This window comes from Theropithecus gelada, chromosome 9, assembly GCF_003255815.1.
Source record: "Theropithecus gelada isolate Dixy chromosome 9, Tgel_1.0, whole genome shotgun sequence".
NCBI lineage: Eukaryota > Metazoa > Chordata > Mammalia > Primates > Cercopithecidae > Theropithecus > Theropithecus gelada.
The window spans coordinates 45,637,197-45,659,818 of record NC_037677.1 but is presented as its reverse complement, the minus strand read 5'-3'; the positions used below and the strand labels follow the sequence as shown (position 1 = coordinate 45,659,818).

The 22,622-nt window shown below is 41.2% G+C and overlaps 1 protein-coding gene across 2 annotated transcripts in view; it reads right to left on the bottom strand.

Moving 5' to 3' along the window:
• The window catches only part of FRMPD2 (FERM and PDZ domain containing 2), a 125,631-nt gene that overhangs the window by 36,562 nt on the left and 66,447 nt on the right, over positions 1 to 22,622 (bottom strand). Inside the window, exons 13-15 of one of the 2 annotated variants that reach the window (XM_025396643.1) lie at positions 18,963 to 19,118; positions 13,762 to 13,947; positions 8,185 to 8,341 (exon numbers count right to left, since the gene is read on the bottom strand). In XM_025396643.1, the coding sequence (XP_025252428.1) occupies positions 8,185 to 8,341; positions 13,762 to 13,947; positions 18,963 to 19,118 (499 nt within the window). The remainder of the gene's footprint in view (positions 1 to 8,184; positions 8,342 to 13,761; positions 13,948 to 18,962; positions 19,119 to 22,622) is intronic. The other variant, XM_025396644.1, reaches the window with a different exon arrangement.

The following is a 22,622-nucleotide window of genomic DNA, read 5'->3' as shown; positions in this document are numbered from 1 at the left end:
CACTGGGCCCCCGCTCTCCTCCTCCTTTCTTTTTCTGCTGCTATTTTGTCTCCTGAGATTATCCCTGGGAATGCAAGTTCTCCTAATTAGCACTTGCTAATGAAAGAAACCTCAGAAACAGAAGAAGGAAGAGACAAGATGCTCTCTCTCCCCCCTGTGACTAACAGGACACAGAGCCAAGGAGCCTGTTTAAATGGGTGCTAACCCTAGAGCATTTGCGGGTGTGTGGGGCTCTGGCAGAGCCTCCTGTGAAATCAGCTGCCCCATCCCTTTCTGCTTTCTGCTTTTACAGATCTGTCCTCCCAAACATTCTTATAACAAATGTTCCTCCAAATCCCCTGGGATCCCAAGATTAGGCTCTGCTGTGTGGAGTATAACCTTTAATCTCTACACAGCTTAGTTTGCCCTGGTAATCATATTTAATACAAGGTCCTATTTCCTGGAATATAATATGAGATGTGTTGGGTCCCCTCAGCTTTGACAGTTGCCTTTATCCTTTCATGTAGAAATGTTTAATAAATAACTTTGATGAAATCTTGAACTTAAGACAATGGATGTGATTAACTCCCCATTTCCCTATTCACATTGTTCATAAAAAAATTTGGGATTTGAAAAATAGAGCTTTTAAGTTAATGAGGCTTTACATAAAGCCAAGTTAGTATTTTAAGAAAGGAAAATGATGACTACATTCTGACCATCTGCGCCTTGCTAAAACCAAGAAGGAAAGAATGGCCAGACACATGGTAGTGGTATGGCTCCTGGTTTCTCTGTGTGTGTATGTGTGTGTGCACATGCACTTCTAGAGCCTGGTGAAGTGCCTCCTTTTCAAGGATATCCATGGGCATATAGTTCTTCAAACAGACCCCCCTCTCTTCCCTACAATGGTGTCTGGTTCCTTGCCAGGGCTGTGCTCACTGAAAAAGCCAGTATTTTTAAAAAAACTTTTTGAGAATTTTCTGCATGCATGAGGCATTATGGTAACATGACTCACATACAGTACGCAAAAAGCAATCAAGGAATATAAGTAAATTAAACATGACCTGCAGCTTTTGCACAAATTGCATAGTATCTTACTCCAGAGCTAGGGCTTGCTCAGAAACAGCAACAACAGCAGTAATGTCAACACCAACTACTAATATTTGCTGAATGCTTACTATGTGCCAGGCATCGGGGGAAGCACATTATCTGCACTGTCTCATTTAATCGTCACAATAACCCTGTGGGGTAGATATTATTATACACAATTTATAGATCATGGAACTTGGGGCTAAGAGACTGTTAATCATTTGCTCATGGTCCCAAAGCCAGTAAGCGGTAGGGCAGACTCACACTCAAACCTGCAGACTCCACAGTCCACGCTGGAAAATGGGGACGCTGAGGACACAAAGACAATGACAGCAGCAGGGGAGATTGATCTGAGACACGCCCAGCCTTCTTCAGGGCCCAAAGGGACAGTCACCTTAGACTTAATCATGATGGATATTAAAACACACGGGGGGATATTCTAGGCAGAGAGTGAAGGCAAGGTCTCAGCTCAGAGAGGTTTAGCTGGTTTGAAGCAAGACTGTTCAGAGACTGTGATTACAGGAAGGAGCCATCCCTTAGAGGCAGGGGACTCACAGAAGTCAGCAGAGGAGAGCGAGCTCAAGGGCCTGTGAGATGCTGGAGAGTGCCTGGAGCCTGAGGAGGAAGCTCAGTTAGCAGGAGAGGGGCCGCTTAGTGAGGTCAGGAAATGAGAACCTGGGTGCCAAGCACTCAGCATCAGGGACTCAGTCTACAGCTGTGGGCTGGCAGGGCTGCCGGTGAGTGCCAGTGTCATCGCTAGGCCTCAGCTTCATGGGGCTAACTGGGTAGACAAACAGTGGAGGGGGGATTTGTTGGAAGGTGGTAGAGCCAAAAGCAGACAGCCTTTCAAGAATGGAAGGAAGTATTGCCATGAATGTCCCAAAGCCACTAGCGAGCCGAGGACAGTGGACCGTTTCTGTTCCCTGCTGTGGGTGACTCGTAGCATAATTGTGGCACTAGGGAAATAAGGCTGAATCCATCTGGATGTCAAGGGCAAAGTCCAAGTCAGTTACAGTGTCACAAGGGCACAGGATATACTCAGAGCCAAGGGCCACGAGGAAAAGACACCCAGGACAAGATTCTGGGCAGCCCACTGCAAATCTGCAGTCTTGCCGCCTTCTTGGGGAAGGGCCAAGACCATTCCTGCAGCCCCCAGGCCACCCATGAGAAGAGCTCAGCAAAGGCCCATGGACCCCACTCTGCAAGGCTGACAGATCCTGCCTATTTAGTCCTGAAATTATGCATTTGTAAAAGCTCAGTGATCTATCTTTTCTCCCCACAGAACCAAATATAACTATAAAGTAATATGTTTATTGAGACAATTTACAGAAGAGTGACTAAGAAGCACTTGGAAAGTGCTCAACTGCTCAAAAATCAAAGGACTGCAAAATAAAGCCACAGTGAGAAATCACTTCTAGCTATCAAATGAACAAAGATAAACACGATGATATCTATTCCAGCAAGGATGCAACAAAACAGGCAAGACAATACTGGGCTTGAGAATGGCACTCGCGAAAACAGCAATAGTCTTAAAAATGCCCATCGCTGGTGCCCGGCAATTACGCTTCTGAGATCTAACTAAAAGAAATGATATAAAATACAGAAAAATATTTATTCAAATGATATTTATCATATTATTTATAATACTTAAAAACAAAAAGTGAACTAAATATCAAAAATGGGAAGGGTTCAGTAAATGATTGTAATTCCACGCAAATCGTCCATTTGTTCATCAAAAAACACGTATTAACTGCTTCCCATTTGACACACCACACCTCTGTTCTGTGCTGGAGCTGTTCTTGTGGAACTCCCAGTCCACTGCTGACTACAGGCAGACATATCCACAAATAAAAGTGGCAGAATAATACAGGTGAGAAGACAGAAGTCTGCACAGCAGAGGGAGTGGTCCATCCACCTAGGAAGAGCCACCTGGGGGCAGTCAATCAGGAAAGCCTTCAAGGAGGAGGTTACCGGACTTATCTTGGTGGTCTGAGCCAGGAAAGGGTTGGGAATGCGCTGTAGGCAGAGGGTATGCTGGACACAAAGGCCCTGGAAGCTGAGTCATCCTGGTGTGCTGAACAGCCTGCAAGCTGGCATGAAAAACAGCCAGAGGCCAGAGAGGAAGAGTCAGGGCAAAGAATACAGCAGGACTGGGGGCAGAGTGGGAAGTGTCTGGCATGCCATTCTAGAAGAAGTTTGAGCTTGTCCCTGCAGACAGCAGAGAGCCATTAACAAGTTTTCAGTATGGAAGAAAATGATCTGATTGGTCCTTTTGAAAGGTCACTCTGAAGGCTGAGAAGGACAATTATCCGGGACATGAGTACTAGCAGCAAGTCCATTATGCGACATGCCTCCATTTCAAGGATATGACATGTATTGGGTTCCCCCAGCTTTGACATTGCTCTCTCTCTGTTTTTGGTGACAAGTGGGGTGGGAAGAGAGCGTGCAGGCCCAGACACTCCCAGTTTCCTGCAGGGAGGCTGGGTGGACCCATTTGAACAAGACAGATATCATAGCAAAGAGAGGCGTGTGAGAGGAAGAGATCAATTACGGATGCCCTGAGCTTGAGGGATGTGTGGGACCATGAGCTGGAGGTGGCCAGTTCTCAGCTGCATGTAATCACTGAAAAGGGTGTCTGCAGAGAGAGTTTCTAAAATGAAGAAATATTTTAAAAGGCAAGGAAACTTTGTCTAAACTCATCCTTTCAATGCAAATAAATGTTAGATTCCTAAAAACTCCTAAGACGGTAGAATGTGCAGTTTGAGAAAACAGCCTATTACAAGCCAAATAGGCCTGAAAGGACTAATTTTACAAGTGAGCTCATGAAATCTTTATAAATATTTTACAGTCACTGAAATCAGGCAATAAAAGCAATATCAATGGTGTTTCACACGCTGTTCTCAGCAACAGCAGGTAAGTCAGGTATAATTAATTTACATTTGTCACCTCCAGCTCCCTGGAAATATCCTGGAACCACCAGCCTGTGGTTTCAATGAAATGTTTATATGTTCATCTGGTTCTGCTGCAAATAATAAAATAAGCTACCATAATTTTCTGCGTTTGGTTCTGCATCTGAAAGTTCAGCAATTTTGTTTCCCAGTTGACCCCAACTCCTGGGCCAGCCCCAGGGCCCAATGACACAGCTCCCACATGAATTGGCTGGCACTAAACAAAACCCCCATGAGCAGGAGCCACCATTACTACTCTCGCACTGAGCACAAAACACCAGACATTGAGCTGGAAATGTTACACGCACGCACCTTCCCGCTGGAGCACAACACAAACCGACAGGATGGTCTGTATGCGCCAATGAGGGCACTCCAGCTCTGAAAGGGGAAGTGAGCTGCCCAAAGTCACACAGCTAGAAAGTGGCACTCCCCTCAGTCTACCGGACTCCACAGGCCACATTCCAAATCAGTGTTTCTGAAGCTTATATGTACATTCAAATCACTTGGGTTCTTTTTAAAAGGCAGATTCAGATTCTGAAGGTCTGGAGTGGGGCCTGCAATTCTGCATCCTTTGCAAGCTCCCAGATGACATGCATGCTGCAGCTCCAGAAACCATGCTATGAACATGAAGGGTGTAAACCACTGTATTATATTGTTCCCTTTTGTAACCAAAGAAGAACTAATGCTTAGAGATTGACAGCAGCTGTGGTAAAGCCAGTGTGCAAAACCAAGTCTCTCTAGCACTGAATTCCATGCTCTGGCTGGTTATAAAAGGCCGTAGTACAGGCGCCGGGCCCCAACAGCCACAGGTTCAAACCTTGACTAGCCCACCACTAAGCAGCCAGCACATTATTTAACTTTTCCAAGTCTCAGTTTGCTCCTCCCCATAATGCTGGTATACGCCTCCTGGGGCTGCTTGACCAGGGCAGTTTGAGAAAACAATAAATTATGAACATAAGAGAGGTAATTAGTGTAAGTACTTAGCATAACACCAGAAAAGTTAGTAATAACAATAGTAAATAGCTCCATAGCACTTCGTAAATGCTCAATAAATATTAATTTGTCTTATGTGATGTGTGCCCCATTTTAACCAACAGTCTCACTCTTAGTTATAACAATAATACATGTTCATTGTTGTAAGTTTAATAAATATCGAAAAAGTATCGCAGAGAAAACAGTCATGCCTGCATACCTAAGTCCCAAAGGTAATAACAAGTAACATTTTGGTGTAGTTCATTTCTGTATTCTTTCTTATCTTAAAATACATTAATATTAACCAAATTAGTGTGGTGTGTCTATCTATAACTGTGCTATTCAATACAGTAGGCACATGTGGTTGTTTAAATTTAAATATAAATGGACGAAAATTAAATAACATTGAAAATTTAATCCCTCAGTTCTTGTTGCCACCTTTGAAGTGTCCAATAGTGTGAACAAATGTGAACTTGAAAGAGCCAGTACCTCAAGATGGATTCTGAGCAGCTAACTGGGCCCAAATTTAAAATAGATTGCCTTGGCTATTCAGGCTCTTTTTAGGTCCCATACGAATTTTAGAATAGTTTTTTCTAATCCTGTGAAGAATGACATTGGTAGTTTGATAGGAATAGCACTGAATCTGTAAATTGCTTTGGGCAGTATGGCTATTTTTACAATATTGATTCTTCCAATCCATAAGCATAGAATGTTTTTCCATTTATTTGTGTCATCTCTTATTTCTTTCAGCAGTGTTTTGTAGTTCTCCTTGCAGAGATTGTTCAACTTTCCTGGTTAGCTGTATTCCTGGGTATTTCATTTTCTTTGTGGCTATTGTTTAAGTGGGATTGTGTTCTTGATTTCACTCTCAGCCTGAGATGTTGTTGGTATATAGAGATGCTACCGATTTTTGTACATTGGTTTTGTATCCAGCAACACGGATCGAGCTGAAAGCCAAATTCCTAAGGAAATTAATGCAGGAACAGAAAATCAAATACCACATGTTCTTCCTTATAAGCAGGAGCTAAGCATTGATCAGACATAGACATAAATATGGAAACAATAGACACTGTGGACTAATAGAGGGTGGAGGAAGGTGAGGTGGGTTAGAAAACTACCTATCAGCTTCTATGTTCACTACCAGGGTGACTGGATCCATACTCCAAACCTCTCAGCATCACATAATATTCCCATGTAACAAATCTGCACAAGTACCCCCTGCATCTAAAATAAAAGTTGAAATTTTTCTGAAAAAAATAAGTTCAGGCAAAAAAAATCCTACCATACTAGGTACCTTAAATTTTTAAGATATGGTCCTGGCAAAACAAGGGTATTTATATTTTTTGAATTTAGAAGCACAGTAAGCAAAAGATCTGCTAAGCAACCAAAAGTAGGAGAATGTGATGAGTTACATTTCTCACTGTAATTGCTAAGTAGCAGCAAATAGCTTCCTGATTGGTACAGGTGCTTCCAGGGCTATTTAATAGGACATTCCTTGTCATTCTTGTTGGTAGGTAATCTTCAACTGTGCTGCATTCAGGTCACCGTGCTGTTCACCTGATCTCTAGATTATGTGTACTGCAGAAACATTTTAGTGTTTTTCCTTGCAAGGATTCCAATCTAAACACAAATTACAAACTCTGCCTCTTCAGTAATCTGGTCCTGCTATGAATTTAATACCAAACTCTCAATTAAGGGTGATACAGTAGATGGCTACAGCCATTATGGCAAGGACCATGGTGTATCATTACACTACTTCCTCTTCCTGGGCACACAGGAACTCCTCCCTTTCCAACCCCTCTTGTAGTGGTCATGGGGGCCGTGTGACTATGTTCTGTTAATGAAATGCAGATGAAAGGAATATGAGTCACTTTGGGGTCTGTCTCTTAAAACATCTTGTGCAATTTTACACCTCTCTCTTTCCTTTCTGGAGTAATTGTTCTAGATAATGGAGCTCTCCATGGAAGCAGCCAAGACCCCAAGTCGCTGGAGGAGAGCTGCAAAATAGCCAGACTAAGAAGCACCTGAGAAGCAAACTTTTGCTGTATTAAGCCATTGAAATTTCAATGTTTATTTGTTACCTTTTGTCCAAAATTGTATTATGTTTCATAAGTAAATAAAAACTAAAAGCTAAAAAATATAAATAAATAAATAAATAAATAAATAAATAAATAAAACAGAGCCAAGCAGCCATTTGCTGATTAGAGGTCACACAGGTACTCTGAGTTCCCTGAATACCCACCCTTCTGTTTAACATTGGGACTTTCAGAGCTCACCTGAACCAACCAATCAGAGCTCACCTGCCTCCTCAAATCAGAGCTCAGCTACTTCAGCTAGTCAGAACTGCACCACATCAACCAATCTGAACTAAGCAAGTTTGAATCCTTCATTTGCATAAATGAACTTGATTGGGAACCTAGGTGGGAACTTTCTCTATAAAAGCCAAACCCTCTCTTTGTTCTCTAGAACACACCTTTGTTTTATACCCAGGTTGTGCCTTCTGGGTTTGCAGACTGTAATGGGAATAAAGTCTTTTCCTTCGAATTCCTTTTCCAAAAACTTTTGTTAATGATAGGTCTGCATTGCTAGTGACTCCCACACTGAACAATGCAGATATTTCCATCATTGAAGAAAGTGTCATTGGACAGTGCTAGCTAGATACAGTCTTATAACTTCCTTTTCCTCACTTAGCACCATATCATGTAGTTTCATGTATCATCAGTGTCCAGAAACTGATTTTACTGTCTGACTTATATAGATGTTCTTGGTTTATTTATCTGGTCTTCTATGTTTGGATACTTAGATTACTTTCAAATGGTCACTGTCATAAACGACACCCTAGTAGACGTCCATGGGCAGCAACTTTTGGGTATGTCTATATTGATTATCTTAGGATAAATATCTAGCTACAAGTAAAATTATGGGGCCAACAGGACATGCACTTTTTAAGGCTTTTGATATATATTTCCAATTGCACTCTGAAAAGATCATATTAATTTACCCTCCCAGTGTTATTTATTTTAGTGCTTGCCAACATGAGAAAATAAAACTATATTTCATTTTTATTGTATTTCTGCCATTATTAGAGAGATTTACAACTCTGTTAGAGGTACCCAGATCAATTGTTTCTATTTATACAAATTATTTTATGAAATAACAAACTGTCACAGTGTATATGGGGAATATAGCTTCTACTTACCAAATAAAACATGGGAAGGCTGCCCAGAACCCATCTGTGCATTATATCCATGCTGGGCTGAGCAGAGGTCCAGTAAGTATTTACTGGTCTTGGCTGAATCCGTGACAAACGTGTGCTTCTTCCCAGTGACACTGCTTGTGATGGTGAACTTTTTTTGCTGAAGGAAGCAAACACAGACTTTAATACACTGATCATCCACAACTCTCCACTGATGCACAACTGCAAGAAAATGCTCGGTCCCTCAGTTCCACATCCTGTAGCAGGCATCCACGGGTGCATGGCAGATGCTGTCTGACTATGGCCTGATATTCTTCTTGGCGTAAAGGAAATCCCTCTTTTTAGTTTTTTCTTCATTCATCAATCAAGTTGTTTATCAAACAATTACTATTTTCCAAGGAGCATGCTGGGTGAAGAGAACATGAAGTGGGTCAGGTACATCGACCTCAGCAAGGATGGAACCTAACCCTCAGTGTGCATTATGAAAAGCCACTAAGTACTCCCATTGCTTTTATTGTACAAACTCCAAGAAGTTGTAGACAAAATCTCAACTAGTCGGGTTATGAAAAAGATAAAAACACCTGTGTGTTATAATATTTCTGCCTATAACGTGGCAGATTCTGTTCTAAATGCTTTATGAGTATGAATTTATTTTGTCTTCACAACTACAGAATAAGAGAGATTCTATCACTTTTTTTATTCTGCAGATGAAAAATAAAAAAGCAAGAGTCCTCAAAATGCCACAGGAATTGAGGTCACACCACAAAGAAATGCTTCCCCACATTATACCTTCAAGGCCCACAAACAAAGTGATAGTATTTGTCCAGCTCACTGGGCTAAACTGGGGAAGATGACCTATATGAGCCTACCTGTATAGAGCCTTATGAGAAAGATATAAATTTTTGCAATATATTATTCTGATAAGAACAATAAAATATAAATATAGGTGGTATTAAATATTAATTCGTATAAAACTTCCAAATAAAATCCTCATTCTGGGTATTCTATCTATTTCAATAAGAACTTTCAGCTTGCTCCTATAAAGATAACTTTATAGAAACAGGGCTTATGCTTGAAAGGGCTCCCAGAAACCCCTGATCCTCTTTAAGGCTAATCTCTTTTAATTCCTGATGGTCACCATTTCCAAGAAATTCCATTCACGCATGTCAGATATCAACAAAAGGCAGATAAATATTCATTGCTTTTTCTCTGAGAAACTCCTTTTCACAATTAACTTAATTTTAGATAAATTGCTCATTCTCTATATACTCTACTTTTACTGACAAGTATAGTGCTAAGCCTCCTTGTGCTAATACGAATGGATTCTGAATCCAATTGAACTGTACTATAACTAGTATTTCTTTAAATAAGGTGTTGTCTCAAGCATTCATAAATGCTGCTCCACTACTCGTAATAATTCTTTAGTACTCAACAGATCATTTTATCCACACTTTTTCAAAGTTGAATATTTGCTTGAAATCCAAACACTTTATCAGTACACACTGATAGTCTTTCATGCAATCCTGATAGTTTTATATTAAGTTTATCCAGATATTAAGCACTTTTTATATGAACAAGTCACTCTTCTTTTGAGACAGGGTCTCGCTCTGTCACCCAGTCTGGAGTGCAGCGACACAATCATAACTCACTGATACCTTAAAGTGCTGGGTTCAAGCAACCCTCCCACCTCAGCCTCCCAAGTAGCTGGGATCACAGGCAGGCACCACCACATCCAGCTAATTTTTGTATTTTTTTAAGTAGAGACAGGGGTATCACTATGTTGCCCAGGCGAGTCTCGAACTCCTAGGCTTAAGTGATCCTCCTCAGCCTCTCAAAGTGCTGGAATTACAGGGATGAGCCACTGTGCCTTGCAAGAATAAATCACTTTTTAAAATGTAATAACTATTTTTTAACAAATCTGAGAAGGGAGGATCATTCACACACACACATACAAACAAACACACACACCAAAGTTTCTTTCAGCTTATAAACTCTCAGCAAAACTCTCCTTTCAGATGCCAGTGCTCCAAGGTATCAAACACCAGAGTGGAATGTTGATCCTATTTCTTGACATAAAGGTGAAAACAGTCTTGACTGTAGTGGTTTGGATTTTATTTCTATTTATCACCATTTTGATAACATCATATAATGGAAAATTCTTATCCGCAAACTTTCGCATAGGCAAGCTGCTGCTCTAATGATGTATACGATGATGTATAACTCCAATCTCTGAGTTTTCAGCACCAGCATGAAATCCCTTCTTTACACTTCTGTGGTTGCAGTATAAACATATTAGGTTGGTGCAAAAGTAATCGCGGTTTTCGCAGTTAAAAGTAATGGCGAAAATCGCAATTACTCTTGCACACACCTAATTCATAGCAGGTGCTCTGTAACATGCTGGTTTCAAAGCATCAGTTTACCATTTTGAATGTTTTTCATCCCTAGGAGTTTTTTTTTTTTTTTTTTTCTGTTGCTATTTGTTCACCTGCTTGATTATTTGTTTTGATACATCTTTGTATCAAATACAAATAATAGTTTTCTAGGCAGGGGAGATTTGCCATCAAGCTAATGAAACTGAAGCTCCAGGGCCCTCACCTCCTGGGAGGAGCCCTGGCAATGCATTCACATGGTCTTATAATACGCAGAAAGTAAGATGTTCTCACCCCAGTTGGTTAAGACCACTGACTCTTTCTACTCGGACACACCCTCCTTGCCACTTACCTTCGCACCAGGTGGTATTGGGTGATACGAACCAGATCTCTCTAAGAAGTTGAGATGGGGATACACTTTGTTTAGATTTAGTTGGATTTATTTAGGTGATTTGAAGGCTCTTCTAGAATTGCTTTATTGCTAGCCAACCCAGAATACTCCTTCCATTTGTCTAACTCACCTAAAATCTCAGCAGAAAGTTGCAGGGCCAGCAGCCAGATGAAATTGACCATGCTCTATAACACCCAGCCCCCGATGGAAGCATGAGCTATACAGAGCCAGTAGCTGATCTACAAGAAGTTTTTGCACTCATCAGAAATGAAAAATGTAATTTAGTTCTCAAAAATGCTCATCCAATTGAAATGCTTCCCTATCACAGATATACTCTATAATTGTGTATACTGCATTATCTATACATCATATGAATTATTTTATGGGAATCCCATGAAATAGAATTTGTTAGGTTTCACGCATTTGCAGCAAAGAACTCTGTTGCAGCACTAGAAACAGCAAAAATGTTTCGTGCAAAGCTGCGTGTTTCATGCATCCTATTAATCATTTCAATAATAAAAACATTTCAATCCACCACGCTAGAAGAAAAGCTAAACTACATTTCTATCCTCTCTAGAAAAAATTATATAACAAAAGTTTCATCATACGGAAAAATAATCAGAGTATGCCATTAAAAATTTGAAAGGAAAAAAGTATTATAGACATTGTCAGGAAGTTAATAAAAATATTACTTGCTGGCTTTTGTGATATCTGCAGGATTTGTTCAGCTTTTAAAAATTCATAAAGTTTTTGTGATTTCTTTTCTCATTCTAAATAAACATTTCTTTCATGCCATCTATTGTAACTTTGTATTCTTTTTCATAAAGAGGGCCCTACATAGCATGTATCTGCTTCTGTTTCTATGCATTTCTCTTCAGAGATTTAACTAGTGTTGATAACCAAGAACAGTTACTAACATGCATAGGTTTATTGTTCTAGAAGGAACAAGTTTTTGATTGAACAATCAAACCACACATGGATGCCAACACATCTACGAATCATATTCTTTGGAAATGTCATCTTTCTCTATTTCCTTTGCTGCTTTGGTGCAGGCTGGCAAGATGAATGATCTGTAATTGTTTAAAGAATTTTGGCCTCAGGTATTAAAAAGCAAAACTAAGACCAGTTTCCTGAGTTAATTTTCATATTATTCACTGAATTCCCTATTTTGTTCTTACAGAAGCATAAAGAGTTCAAGTCATTTTCTGCATAAGATGCTTGGTTTGCAGCAAGCTGCTGATGACATTACTTCATCTGATGACTGTTTTGTAAAAATAAGTTATTCATGCCAAGGAAGAGGATGATCATCAGAGAATGGAAACCCTAATTAAGTATTTTTTGAGCTAGTAAGTTTGTCTTCAGAGCCTGATGACTTCCCAGTTTTAATCAAGAAATTAATCAACTAATTTAATCAGGAAATCCCCTGGTAGGGGGGGAAATAAATACCTGTAAAAGTTAAACCAATGTATACATAAAGTACTTACTTAAGGGGACTGTTGAGCTTTACAGCTTCAAAAAATTCCATTTTTAAAAATTACTTTTTAGGTTATCTGCATTTTTATGAATATTTTGAAGCATAGTGCATTGAAAAATCTGAACAATTAAACATGCAATAAAAAATAAGTAATGTAGTAGTATTAAATTCATTAAACAAAGTTCTTCATATAATCTTTCAGTTTAGTTAAAGTAATTTGAGTAACTAAAATTCTGAAAAATTCACAAATATAAATTCATTTGAGTTTGGTCAAAATAATTTGGAAAAAAAAGTCAGTTTCCTGATAATATATGGACCAGTTGAATAAACTCAATTAAATTGTGCTCAATTATTATTTATTTTTAGATGTAAGCTTCTTTCCTGAAAACAAACAATAATTTATTATGAAATTGTATCTTGACAATGTGTTAACTTCAAAGCCAAGATGGAAGAAATAAAAGAAACATCCTGAAAATGAATGAAAGCAATTATGTTCTACTCAGGAAACTCTAACATCAAATAATAATACAAATAGTGATCTAGTCAGAAAATGTTTTTAACCATAGATAAACCTAAATAGGAAACAAATATTTTTTCATGGGCCACAAGATAAAGAACTTCATATTTTATAATAAATCATCACTGAAGTGACACAGGTACTGACTGGAACAACCACAGGACAGGCAGAGGCTGTCAGCCACCAGGGTACAGTGCCAGAGCGACTCACTTCAGGAGGTAGAAATATGCATGCAAATAGTGTTCAAGTAGATTCCAAATGTTGTATACTTAATGGGGATTTTCTATCCAAAAATAGACTTTGAAACTTTTAAGATCTATCAAAATTTTGCAATCCTCAGTGTCCCGTAGCACACCTGTAGTCCTCAGAGACAGACCAGAGGCCTTGGCACATTGTGTGCAAAGGGAAAATTAAAACACAGGAAGAAGTTTCCAAACCTCTCAGGCTCCACTCAACCTAAACTACACTCTCAACATCCATTTCCCATCTCCAACTTTGCTCTCAACATTAATGGAGTCTCCAAATTAAGAAAACTTTACCCAGAAGGGAAGTGTAGCCCTTTAGACCAATGGCTGTTCTTGGGGATATGTGGGGGTCCAGGCAAGGAATAGTAGGGAAGAAATGGCCTCCTGAGGACCTCCCAAAATCCCTTGGCAGACTTCTTCCAAATATCCTTCAATGCATCAGAATGCAGGTTAACAAACAGACAGGTTGTGAGAATGTTTGGTCAGGAGAAAGCCACGTGACCCACGACCCATTGCTCCTCTAAATGGCCAACAAATTAGAGGAAAATGAAGTGCAGGTTATTTATCAACTGAGCTGCACTCACGTAAGTAGAAATCTTTCCGGTTTCTCTCCACTGAAACCGTAAAGTTGCAATTCTGCTGTTGTTTTTCACTTCATATACTACGACACCTTTGGCACAGATCCCCAGGGCCATCTGCTCTTCTGGCCTCCTCTTCTCTGAGAATACTTGGTGAACCAGCACACCGTATTCTGGGAGCTGTTGAGTGACCTGGAGCAGAAAAAGGCTGATTTAGAAGAGACAGGCACATGGTTTAAAATAATGGGCCTCACGTCATTCACTCCATGCAAAACACATTGATAGGCGTTCTGAAAAGAAAGAGTAGGATTGTCACATAAGTTTAGGAAACACTGGATCGAGCAGATTTATTTGCTACGTACAGATTTCTCTGCACCTCTGATATGATGGAATTTTCCTTTTTTTTTTTTTTTTTGTAACCCAAGGAATACTTTTCTTATGGAATACCTAAAACAGTACTTAGAACACAGTTATTATGAAAATAACACAGTAGAATAATAATATTCTGAATAAGTTTTTTAGAATTCATACTCTTCTGGGACATCTCATGGTAAGAGATTTCTTTTCCTGGTTGTGTCAGAGTCTATAGTGTTTTCTGTTCCAACCCCCTTATATGACAGATAGAAAAACTGAGGCTGAGGCATAGAAAGCAACCTTCCAGATCACCAGTATTAGTTGTGAACTGCAGATAAAATGACAATTCACTTTGGCACTCCTCACCATGCAGCAATGCCTTCGTGGGGGTCCCCATAGCCCAAGGTCTTGCCTCTGTTTACCAGGTTAGGGGAATAAATTTTGCCAGGGGCCATGGGCCAACTGGAGCTGGGGACTACATTAGGCCACCAACTTCTTAAGAGACCAGAGTATAAAATGAACACAAATGTTTCTACACCTGAATGGCAGTCACTTTCCCACCCTGGGCTTTCCCAACTTCATCTTCACCAGGAATACGCCAGTCCCCATCAGAAAGTTGATGTGTCTCTGGGACCCACAGCCAGGACCTCTTGCTCCATGCATTTGAAGCCCTCTCAGAAGGGTTGTATTGCTGAGATCTGGTATCCCGTTCCTACCCCCAACCAGAGAGCAACATGTCCTATCCAATCTCTCTCACCCCCAGGCAAGGTCACAAAAACAGGGACAAATTATGGCTTTTGAGGGCTCCTTTCTCAGGCTCCTTGCCCATTCACCATTGATGAAGTCCGTGCAGACAGCTTATGCTGCCTGCAGACTCCACAGCTCTTCACACAAGGTTCAGATTACATTTCTGAACCCTAAGCCTCCTTCGTTTAACTTTGGAGAGACCCTGTCATCATCATCATCATCATTATCATCGTCATCATAATCAATCAGTATCCTCATCATCATACAAATCAGTATTTATTGAGCGCTGGTGCTGAAATATCCAGTGGCCAGACTGGGCATGTGATTAAAGTTAAACAAAGCAGGACCACCCCAAGATAACTAGGTAGATGTTTTTAAAGAATTCGGTGTGATATTTCTTTTAAAAAGTAAGCATTAATAAGTAGTCCTCATTAGGATAAAGACGCCTTTGCTAGACTTACAATTCTTCAATTGTTTAGTATTAGTTTATATTCTAATTTATTGTTTATACAAAGAGAGATATGATACTTTTCAGTTCTTTGGACCTCAAGATTCCTACTGGTAAAGCACTATGCTAAGCCTCTCCCAGCATAATTTCATTATTATTTAATCTTCAGAACAATCACAGAGATGGTGAAGCTATCCCTTTTCTAAGTAATCTGTCCAAGTTCCTGCTTTGGAGCCAGGAATAGAAATATGGAAAGATGAGCCTGTTTGCTCCTGAGTCTTCACTCTTAACAACTGAAATACAGGGAATCCAAAAGGCCTGGAAACATAGATGAATATACTTAATGTTGTCAATGGCATCTTCATCTGCAAAACAATAAAATAATGAAGTCTACCTCCATTCCCTGTCTGCTAGGGAGTTTCCTAGGATGCTTCTCCTGGCCCCGTTTGGATTGCTATTGCTGGGTGTCCTTTCAAAGGGTCATTTCCTCTCCATGTGCTTTGGGCCATCTTACTACAAGGCCTGTCCTCCTTACAACAGGCAGCAAAGTTGAGACGGGACCAAGCACTCCTGGCTGCCAGCCACACAGCACCCTTGCTGTATTGAACGTTCTTCAAAACAAATGGATTGTTATTTCTGGATATTCATCAAGGGGTTCAGAATTCATCTTCTCTGACCTTATAATTCCACCTGTGGGTATCTACCCTAAGAAAATATGCTGAATAATCAGGACAACCCCTTCTCATAATGCTGTTCAGTACAGATTTGTGCGGTGATTTGGGGAAACCAGCTCCTGGCAGTAAACGGTTTCCTAAAAACAGTACTGCCTTAAAATTGATTATCAGGCAGCCTTTGCAAAGGATATTTATAAAGCATTTGTAATTATCAGGAGAGTGCATTTGTTGTAGTGCTAAGTGGGAGAAACTATAGGATACAACCAGTATGATTTCAATAGCAAGAAAAAAATATTTTAATAACCTATTACAATCCACAGCTATGTAGGAAAATGGCTCCATGGTTGAGGAAGTTAGGAAAACACCGAATTCACCTTAAACAGGTTATTCTGAGATTAATAAGCTAGCATAGTTGTGAATCTACAGACAGACTATGGTATTCAGTGCTCCCCAAAATGGACTTTTGCCCAGTCTGTTGCTAGTATGAGATGCTGAACTGTCAGAGTTAGTCATTAGTGAACTGGGGGCCAAGAGGCAGCCTCCCAATAATGGTTTTCTCCTTTTCCTAATGAAAAACAAGAGCCATGAGGAGCTATAACTAAATAATCCAGTGATTGCTTGTAGAGTAGTAACTGAGCTCTGTGATGGGCTCTGAGGATCCAGGACCCTCCAGACATTTATAGCCCAGTAGAAGGGATGGAAAGTGTCCAGAAATGACTGCAGTGCAAGGTGTCTTAGCAATATGTATCAACAATGTTCAAAATGTTTATTACCTTCCACCCAGTAATTCCACTCATGAGATTCTATCCCTAAGGAATGAAGCAGAAATATAGCTAAGATTTATATGTAAAAGATGCTAATCTCAGTATCGTTTTAAATAGTCCCATATTGGAAACTATTTATATGTTAAACAATAGAGCATTGAGAGAAAAAAGTAGGGTACAACATACGTTAATTCAAAAGAAGTTTTCAAATGTTTAGATTTATGGGATTATATGCATACATAAAAGTGCATATATAATATAAAGCTAATTTTAAATATATATGCATATACACATATATAGGAATGCACAGAACAAACAGAGAAGGATGAATATACCAAAATATAACTGTGCTATCTCCAGGCAGCAGAATTATTAGGAGATGTTTACTTTTATAATCAGGGAGGGGGAGAAAACCTTTAACAAACCCTCACCCTAATGAGAGGCTCCCAGTGTGCTCTGGGGGTGATGACAGAGCCCTGTCTAGTTTCTCTCTCTGTACCACAGGCAGGTAACACCAGTGATAACAACATCAACCAGTCCACCAAGGGGAACTGCAAAAGCAAGAGTGCTCCTTGAAACCCATAAAGATTACATGTAAACGAAATAAAATCTATTCAGTGCTTTCTGTGAATGGGGGAAAAATTGGTTTCCTGTATTTTTGCTTCTGAGCCTGGTAGTTTCTTTTACAATCATTTTTCATCATTCAACCAGGAAGCGAGGGACCCTGACAGTGAACTCAGCACTCAAAGCCAGGGTCTGGGCAGAGGCCAGAAGGTAACGTCCATCCTGCAGGCGTCTGTTGCAGGGTTGGGTCCTTGGCCTCTAGACTGGATTCTGCAGGCCTGTGGCTCTGTGACCACTCATCATCAGGTGGCTTTGAAGTCTCCACTGGTCCTTCATCAGGGGAATGCTTCGTCCCCTTGACAGGGAACACATGTGCAGCCCGGACTATGGAGTGTCCTGATCATGCTTTGCCAGTGCTTCTCAAACGAAACGCTTGCAGGCTATACTATGTTAGATACAGGGATAGTTCTGCAAAATGACCGGCTGAAAAGCAAAGGCCCGACCTCATGTTGGCTGTTCTGTTTTCAAGTACCCACCTCAATTAAGGGCTAGAAAACACAGACGGAATATTTCTACCTGACTTCTGTACAGAGAAATATACAGATCTCCTAGCTTCCTTTTAAAACTGCTCCCCCAATCAAATGGCCCAGCCTGTATCCTGTCCTGCGGAAGCTGCGAGTGTCCTCTCACTTGCCCCCCAGCTGTATCTGCATAGGCACAGTAGCCACTCCCTCCCTGGTCCCCACATCTTGACATAGAGTAACTGGTATTGTTCTTGTTCCATTGAGCGTTTATTGAATTGTGTGCCTGTGGGTAGACCACAATCCTCCCCACAAGACATGGGGCTTCCTGGGAACAAAGAGCATGTGCTTTTTGTCTCCATTTTCCAGTGCCTGGCCCACAGCAAGGGGAGGTTGTGGAGTAGCAAAGACTATTCATCATTGTGTGTGCCCACACGGGGGTACTGCAGTGCCACTGTTTCTGCCCCGCTGGTGAAGAGACAGCGGGCTCAAGCTGTACCCCTGTGCACAGGCCACAGCAGCTGTGCTGTGTTGAGGACTGCTGCCTGGTGGGCTGCAAACTTGGGGTTTTGCAATGGCTTTTCTCTGGCTCAAGCTCTGATCTCGTTCTTCTGCTGTCCCATGTGTCAACTCTAAGAAACGTGGTCTCCCTGCTTGGAGGAAAGTGTCTGGAATGTTGATCTAAGATTTGGCCGGGCACAGTGGCTCACGCCTGTAGTCCCAGCACTCTGGGAGGCCAAGGCAGGCGGATTACCTGGGATCAGGAGTTTGAGACCAGCCTGGCCAACATGGGGAAACCCTGTCTCTACTAAAACACAAAAATTAGTGGGGCATGGTGGCAGGCACCTGTAATCCCAGAGCGAGACTCCGTCTCAAAAAAATAAATAAATAAATAAGGAAAAGCCCTACCACACTCACCCCAGCTCACTAAATCCTACCCTCTTTGGGGTCATTTCCAATGTCAGCTGCTTCCAGAAGCCTCTCCTTGCCCCTCCCTCCCTCTTAGAGCTCCACGCTTGCTCGTGCCTCCTTGTGGGTCTGCACACACCTGGGCCCCTTGAGAAGGCTCCAGAGGGGATTGCTGACTGCATTCCCTTGAAGACCAACACCTCTCTCCAGGTCAGGAAGGCCTTACCCTCAAGAACTCCAGCTCAGCATCCTCTCCCCAGAGTGCAGAGCTGAGCCGGTGCATCTCTGAGATTTCGACTTGGACCCGTAGAGCGGTCATCCTCTCGATCAGACTTGCTGGGATGTAATCTTCAACGTGAAAGTATGGCTTACTCTCCACCTGCTGGAAGTAAGATGCAGAGGGGGAGGGCATGATCAAGACACTGTCCGGGGGACTCTGAGCAGAATGAAATCATTATCTGTAGTCACAATTCCAGGAGAGCTCCAGAGAAAGACAATTCCTCGAGGTGCCCACCTGGGATATTATTTTCCACTATATTCGAAACAGGGCCAAACCCTAGGACATGAACAGAAAAGAGAGAGTAAAGGAGCTGTTTTTGAACCCCTTTTTATGCCAAGTAGTTCACAGAACACATAAGTCTCTTCTGATTCTCACAGGAATACTCTGAAGATGGCATTGTCATTGCCATTGCCAACATGAGCAAGAGAGAGGTCACTCAACAGGGCAAAGCTCACACCACTTGAAAGTGACAGAAACAAGATTTGTTCACCCCAAACCGTCACACTTTCCATGATGTGTGTTTTACCAAAAGGCACAGCCAAACCTTGGCCCCAAAACTCCATGTTTTTTTTTAATTCATTTAGCATTTCTGTCTACATGCACTCCCAGAACATTGTCTCTTCACACCAGAAAGGTCTTAGCTTTGGCATCACTGCTGCACAAGAAGGTGTTCAAGGAGTAGCCCCCTGAAAAAGGGGAGACTGGATACCCCCAGCCCACCTTCGTCAAGTCTGTTCTTTGGGAGACTGAGGCTGCATCCCTGCTAGGAGAGGATGGTAGGTGGAATCACTCACTGCTTGATGGTGGGTTCCCTGAACACAGACTCTGGGGCAGGCAGAAGTCTGCAGAAGTCCATGCAGGAGTGATATTGAGGTCCAATATACAGAATGAGGAATGCAGGACCAGCCAGAGGGAGAACCTGACCTTACCTTTGTATTCCCAATTCAACATGTCCTGGTCTCAGGATGCCCTTGCCAGCCTAACCCTGGGCAAGCCATTTCCCTCCAGTTGAGAGCAGTTACTCATAAGGAAGGCAGCTAGGATCTGGGAGAATCTGGCCTCGTTGGGGTTGGGGGCGAACGAGTTGGCCTGAGGGTGGATCTGAAGGGAAAAGCACAGTGTCCGCCACCTCCCACTCTCCTGATGTAGCATGTCCCCATGTGGCCATGGACCAAGAATCCTCAGGCTGATGCTGGCTCGTGCTGGTTTTGAGCTCAGCTCCACCACAAATGGAGAGACATTGTTCAGCAGGCTAGTGCGTAAAAAAAGCATTTAGAATGCTATTAGAGTAGCCAAATTCCAGAACACTGGCAACACCGTGCTGGTGAGGATGTGGAACAACAGGAACTCTCAATCATTGTTGGTGGGATTGCAAAATGGCACAGCCATTTTAGAAGACAGTTTGGTGGTTTTTCACAGAACTAAACATATGCTTACCATACAAACGAGCAATTGTGCTCCTTGGTAATTACCAAAAGGAGTTGAAAACTTATGTCCACACAAAACCTGCACACAGATGTTTATAGCAGCCTTACTCATAATTGCCAAAACTTAGAAGCAAATGATGTCCCTCAGTGGGTGAATGGATAAATAAACTGTTACATCTAGACAATGCAATATTGTTCAATGCTAAAAACAAATGAGCTGTCAAGCCATGAAAAGACATGGAAGAGTCTAAAGTGCATATTACTAGGTGAAAGAAGTAGGTGTGTAAAGGCTACATACTGTATGATCCTAGATATATGATATTCTGGAAAAAGCAAAACTATGGAAGTGTAAAAAGATCAGGGGTTTGGAGGCAGGGAGAAATAAATAAGTGGAGCATAGAGGATTTTTAGGGCCACGAAACTACTCTGTAAGATACTTGAAAACTGGTTATACAAATTGAGTAATTCTTGTCATATCCAACTAAATCAGAGTCCAGGAACCAGGAAGAAAATGAACTCGCAGCACATAGCACCTGCTCCAAGAATTAAATTTTTCCATCAGCCCAACTACTGAAAGGACTTGCTGTAACCCTAAGACCAATTTTACCTAGTAGCTGCTGAAAAGACCTGCTGGGACTCTAAGACTTGTTTCACCTCCCACTGTCACTCACCAATCAGTTTTCAGTTCCCAAAAGCTTCTCAAGTGCTGATGAGTCTTCTTTCAAAACTACAACATTTTTATTCCTAATAAAAATCCCAACCTTCTCTCCGTTCTTGAGACACACCAAAGACCACCCAGTATGTGAGTATACCCCAAACTGCAATTCTTGCTTCCCAAATAAATTGTTTTAAATTTAGAGCTTCTTCTCCATATTTTATTTGACTTCAACAATAGCGTAAAGGTGGATACATGTCTTTATACATTTGTCAAAACTCATAGAATGTACAACATCAAGAGTGAACCTCAGTGTAAATTATGAGCTCTCAGTGGTAATGGTGTGTCAATGTAGGTTCATTGATTGTAACAAATGTACCTTCTGGTGCAGGATTTTTATGTTGTCTGTAGAAGGCCGTGCATGTCGAGGAGCAGGGATATATGAAAACTCCCTGTATTTTCAAATCAAATTTACTGTGAATCTAAAACTGTTCCAAACATTAAAGTCTATTAAAACATTCATTTTAAAAAAGCATTTAGGATCTTTGACCCAGGATCTTTTTGGTAGGAATATATCCAAGAGAAAAGTCCATAAGGGACTGAAAAAACTCTGGGGTCAAGTACACTTGTTTTTATGGCATTTATAAAACAGAAAAATCAGATGCAATTTAAATGATAATAATAGTAGTTATCACTCACATGGTGCTACTGGGTGAATACCCCACAACACAAGAATGAAGAAGTGAAGGAAGACTGGGAAGGCACAGCAGGCTGCCACTCCAGAGGATCACTAGGAAGGCCACTGGAGGACATGTACCATTGAGTGAGAAAGAAGAATGCAAATCGAATGTGGTGAAGTTCACAACTGTGTAAAAACCCCCGCATGTGATCAAGGCAGGGAGAGAATGCACCCAGAGGAAAGTTATTCTGCTGTGATGATGTGATTAAGGAGATTTATTTTTATACTAAATTGTCTTTGTCTCCCTTTTTAAAATGCAAATGTAATCATGTTGCTTCCCTGCTTAAAATTCTTCGGGGGCTCCCAATCTTTCACAACAGTGGTTTCCAAGTTATTTTTTTCAGCACCAGAACCATTTATCAAAGAAAATATAAGCCCCTTAGGAGGCCACACTGTCTTCCCAGATACAACAAGTGGCCACCACCCAGCTTCACAGCCACCGAGGCTCAGGCAGCGGACAGGCCAGACTTCTCCTCTTGTCCATTCAATGACACAGAGAGGGACTCTCCTTTCTGAGGCCTCACTCAATGCCCTTTGAAGTGTCCATTGCAGCACCTGGCATATAGCAAAGCAATGTGAAGTGAGCCCTGGTCGCACTCTTTCTAGCTTACCTAACCTCACAGAGTCACAACTTTCTCAATGGCAAATGTAAATAGCACCAGCTTTTCAGGGTTGATGTAAGAATTCAATGGTGCCAAGCCCAGAGCAGGCCTTCCATAAATCAAGACTGAGTAAGTGGTTGTATAAATGAATGGGTTTGCGTAAACTTGTTGATCTTTACAAAC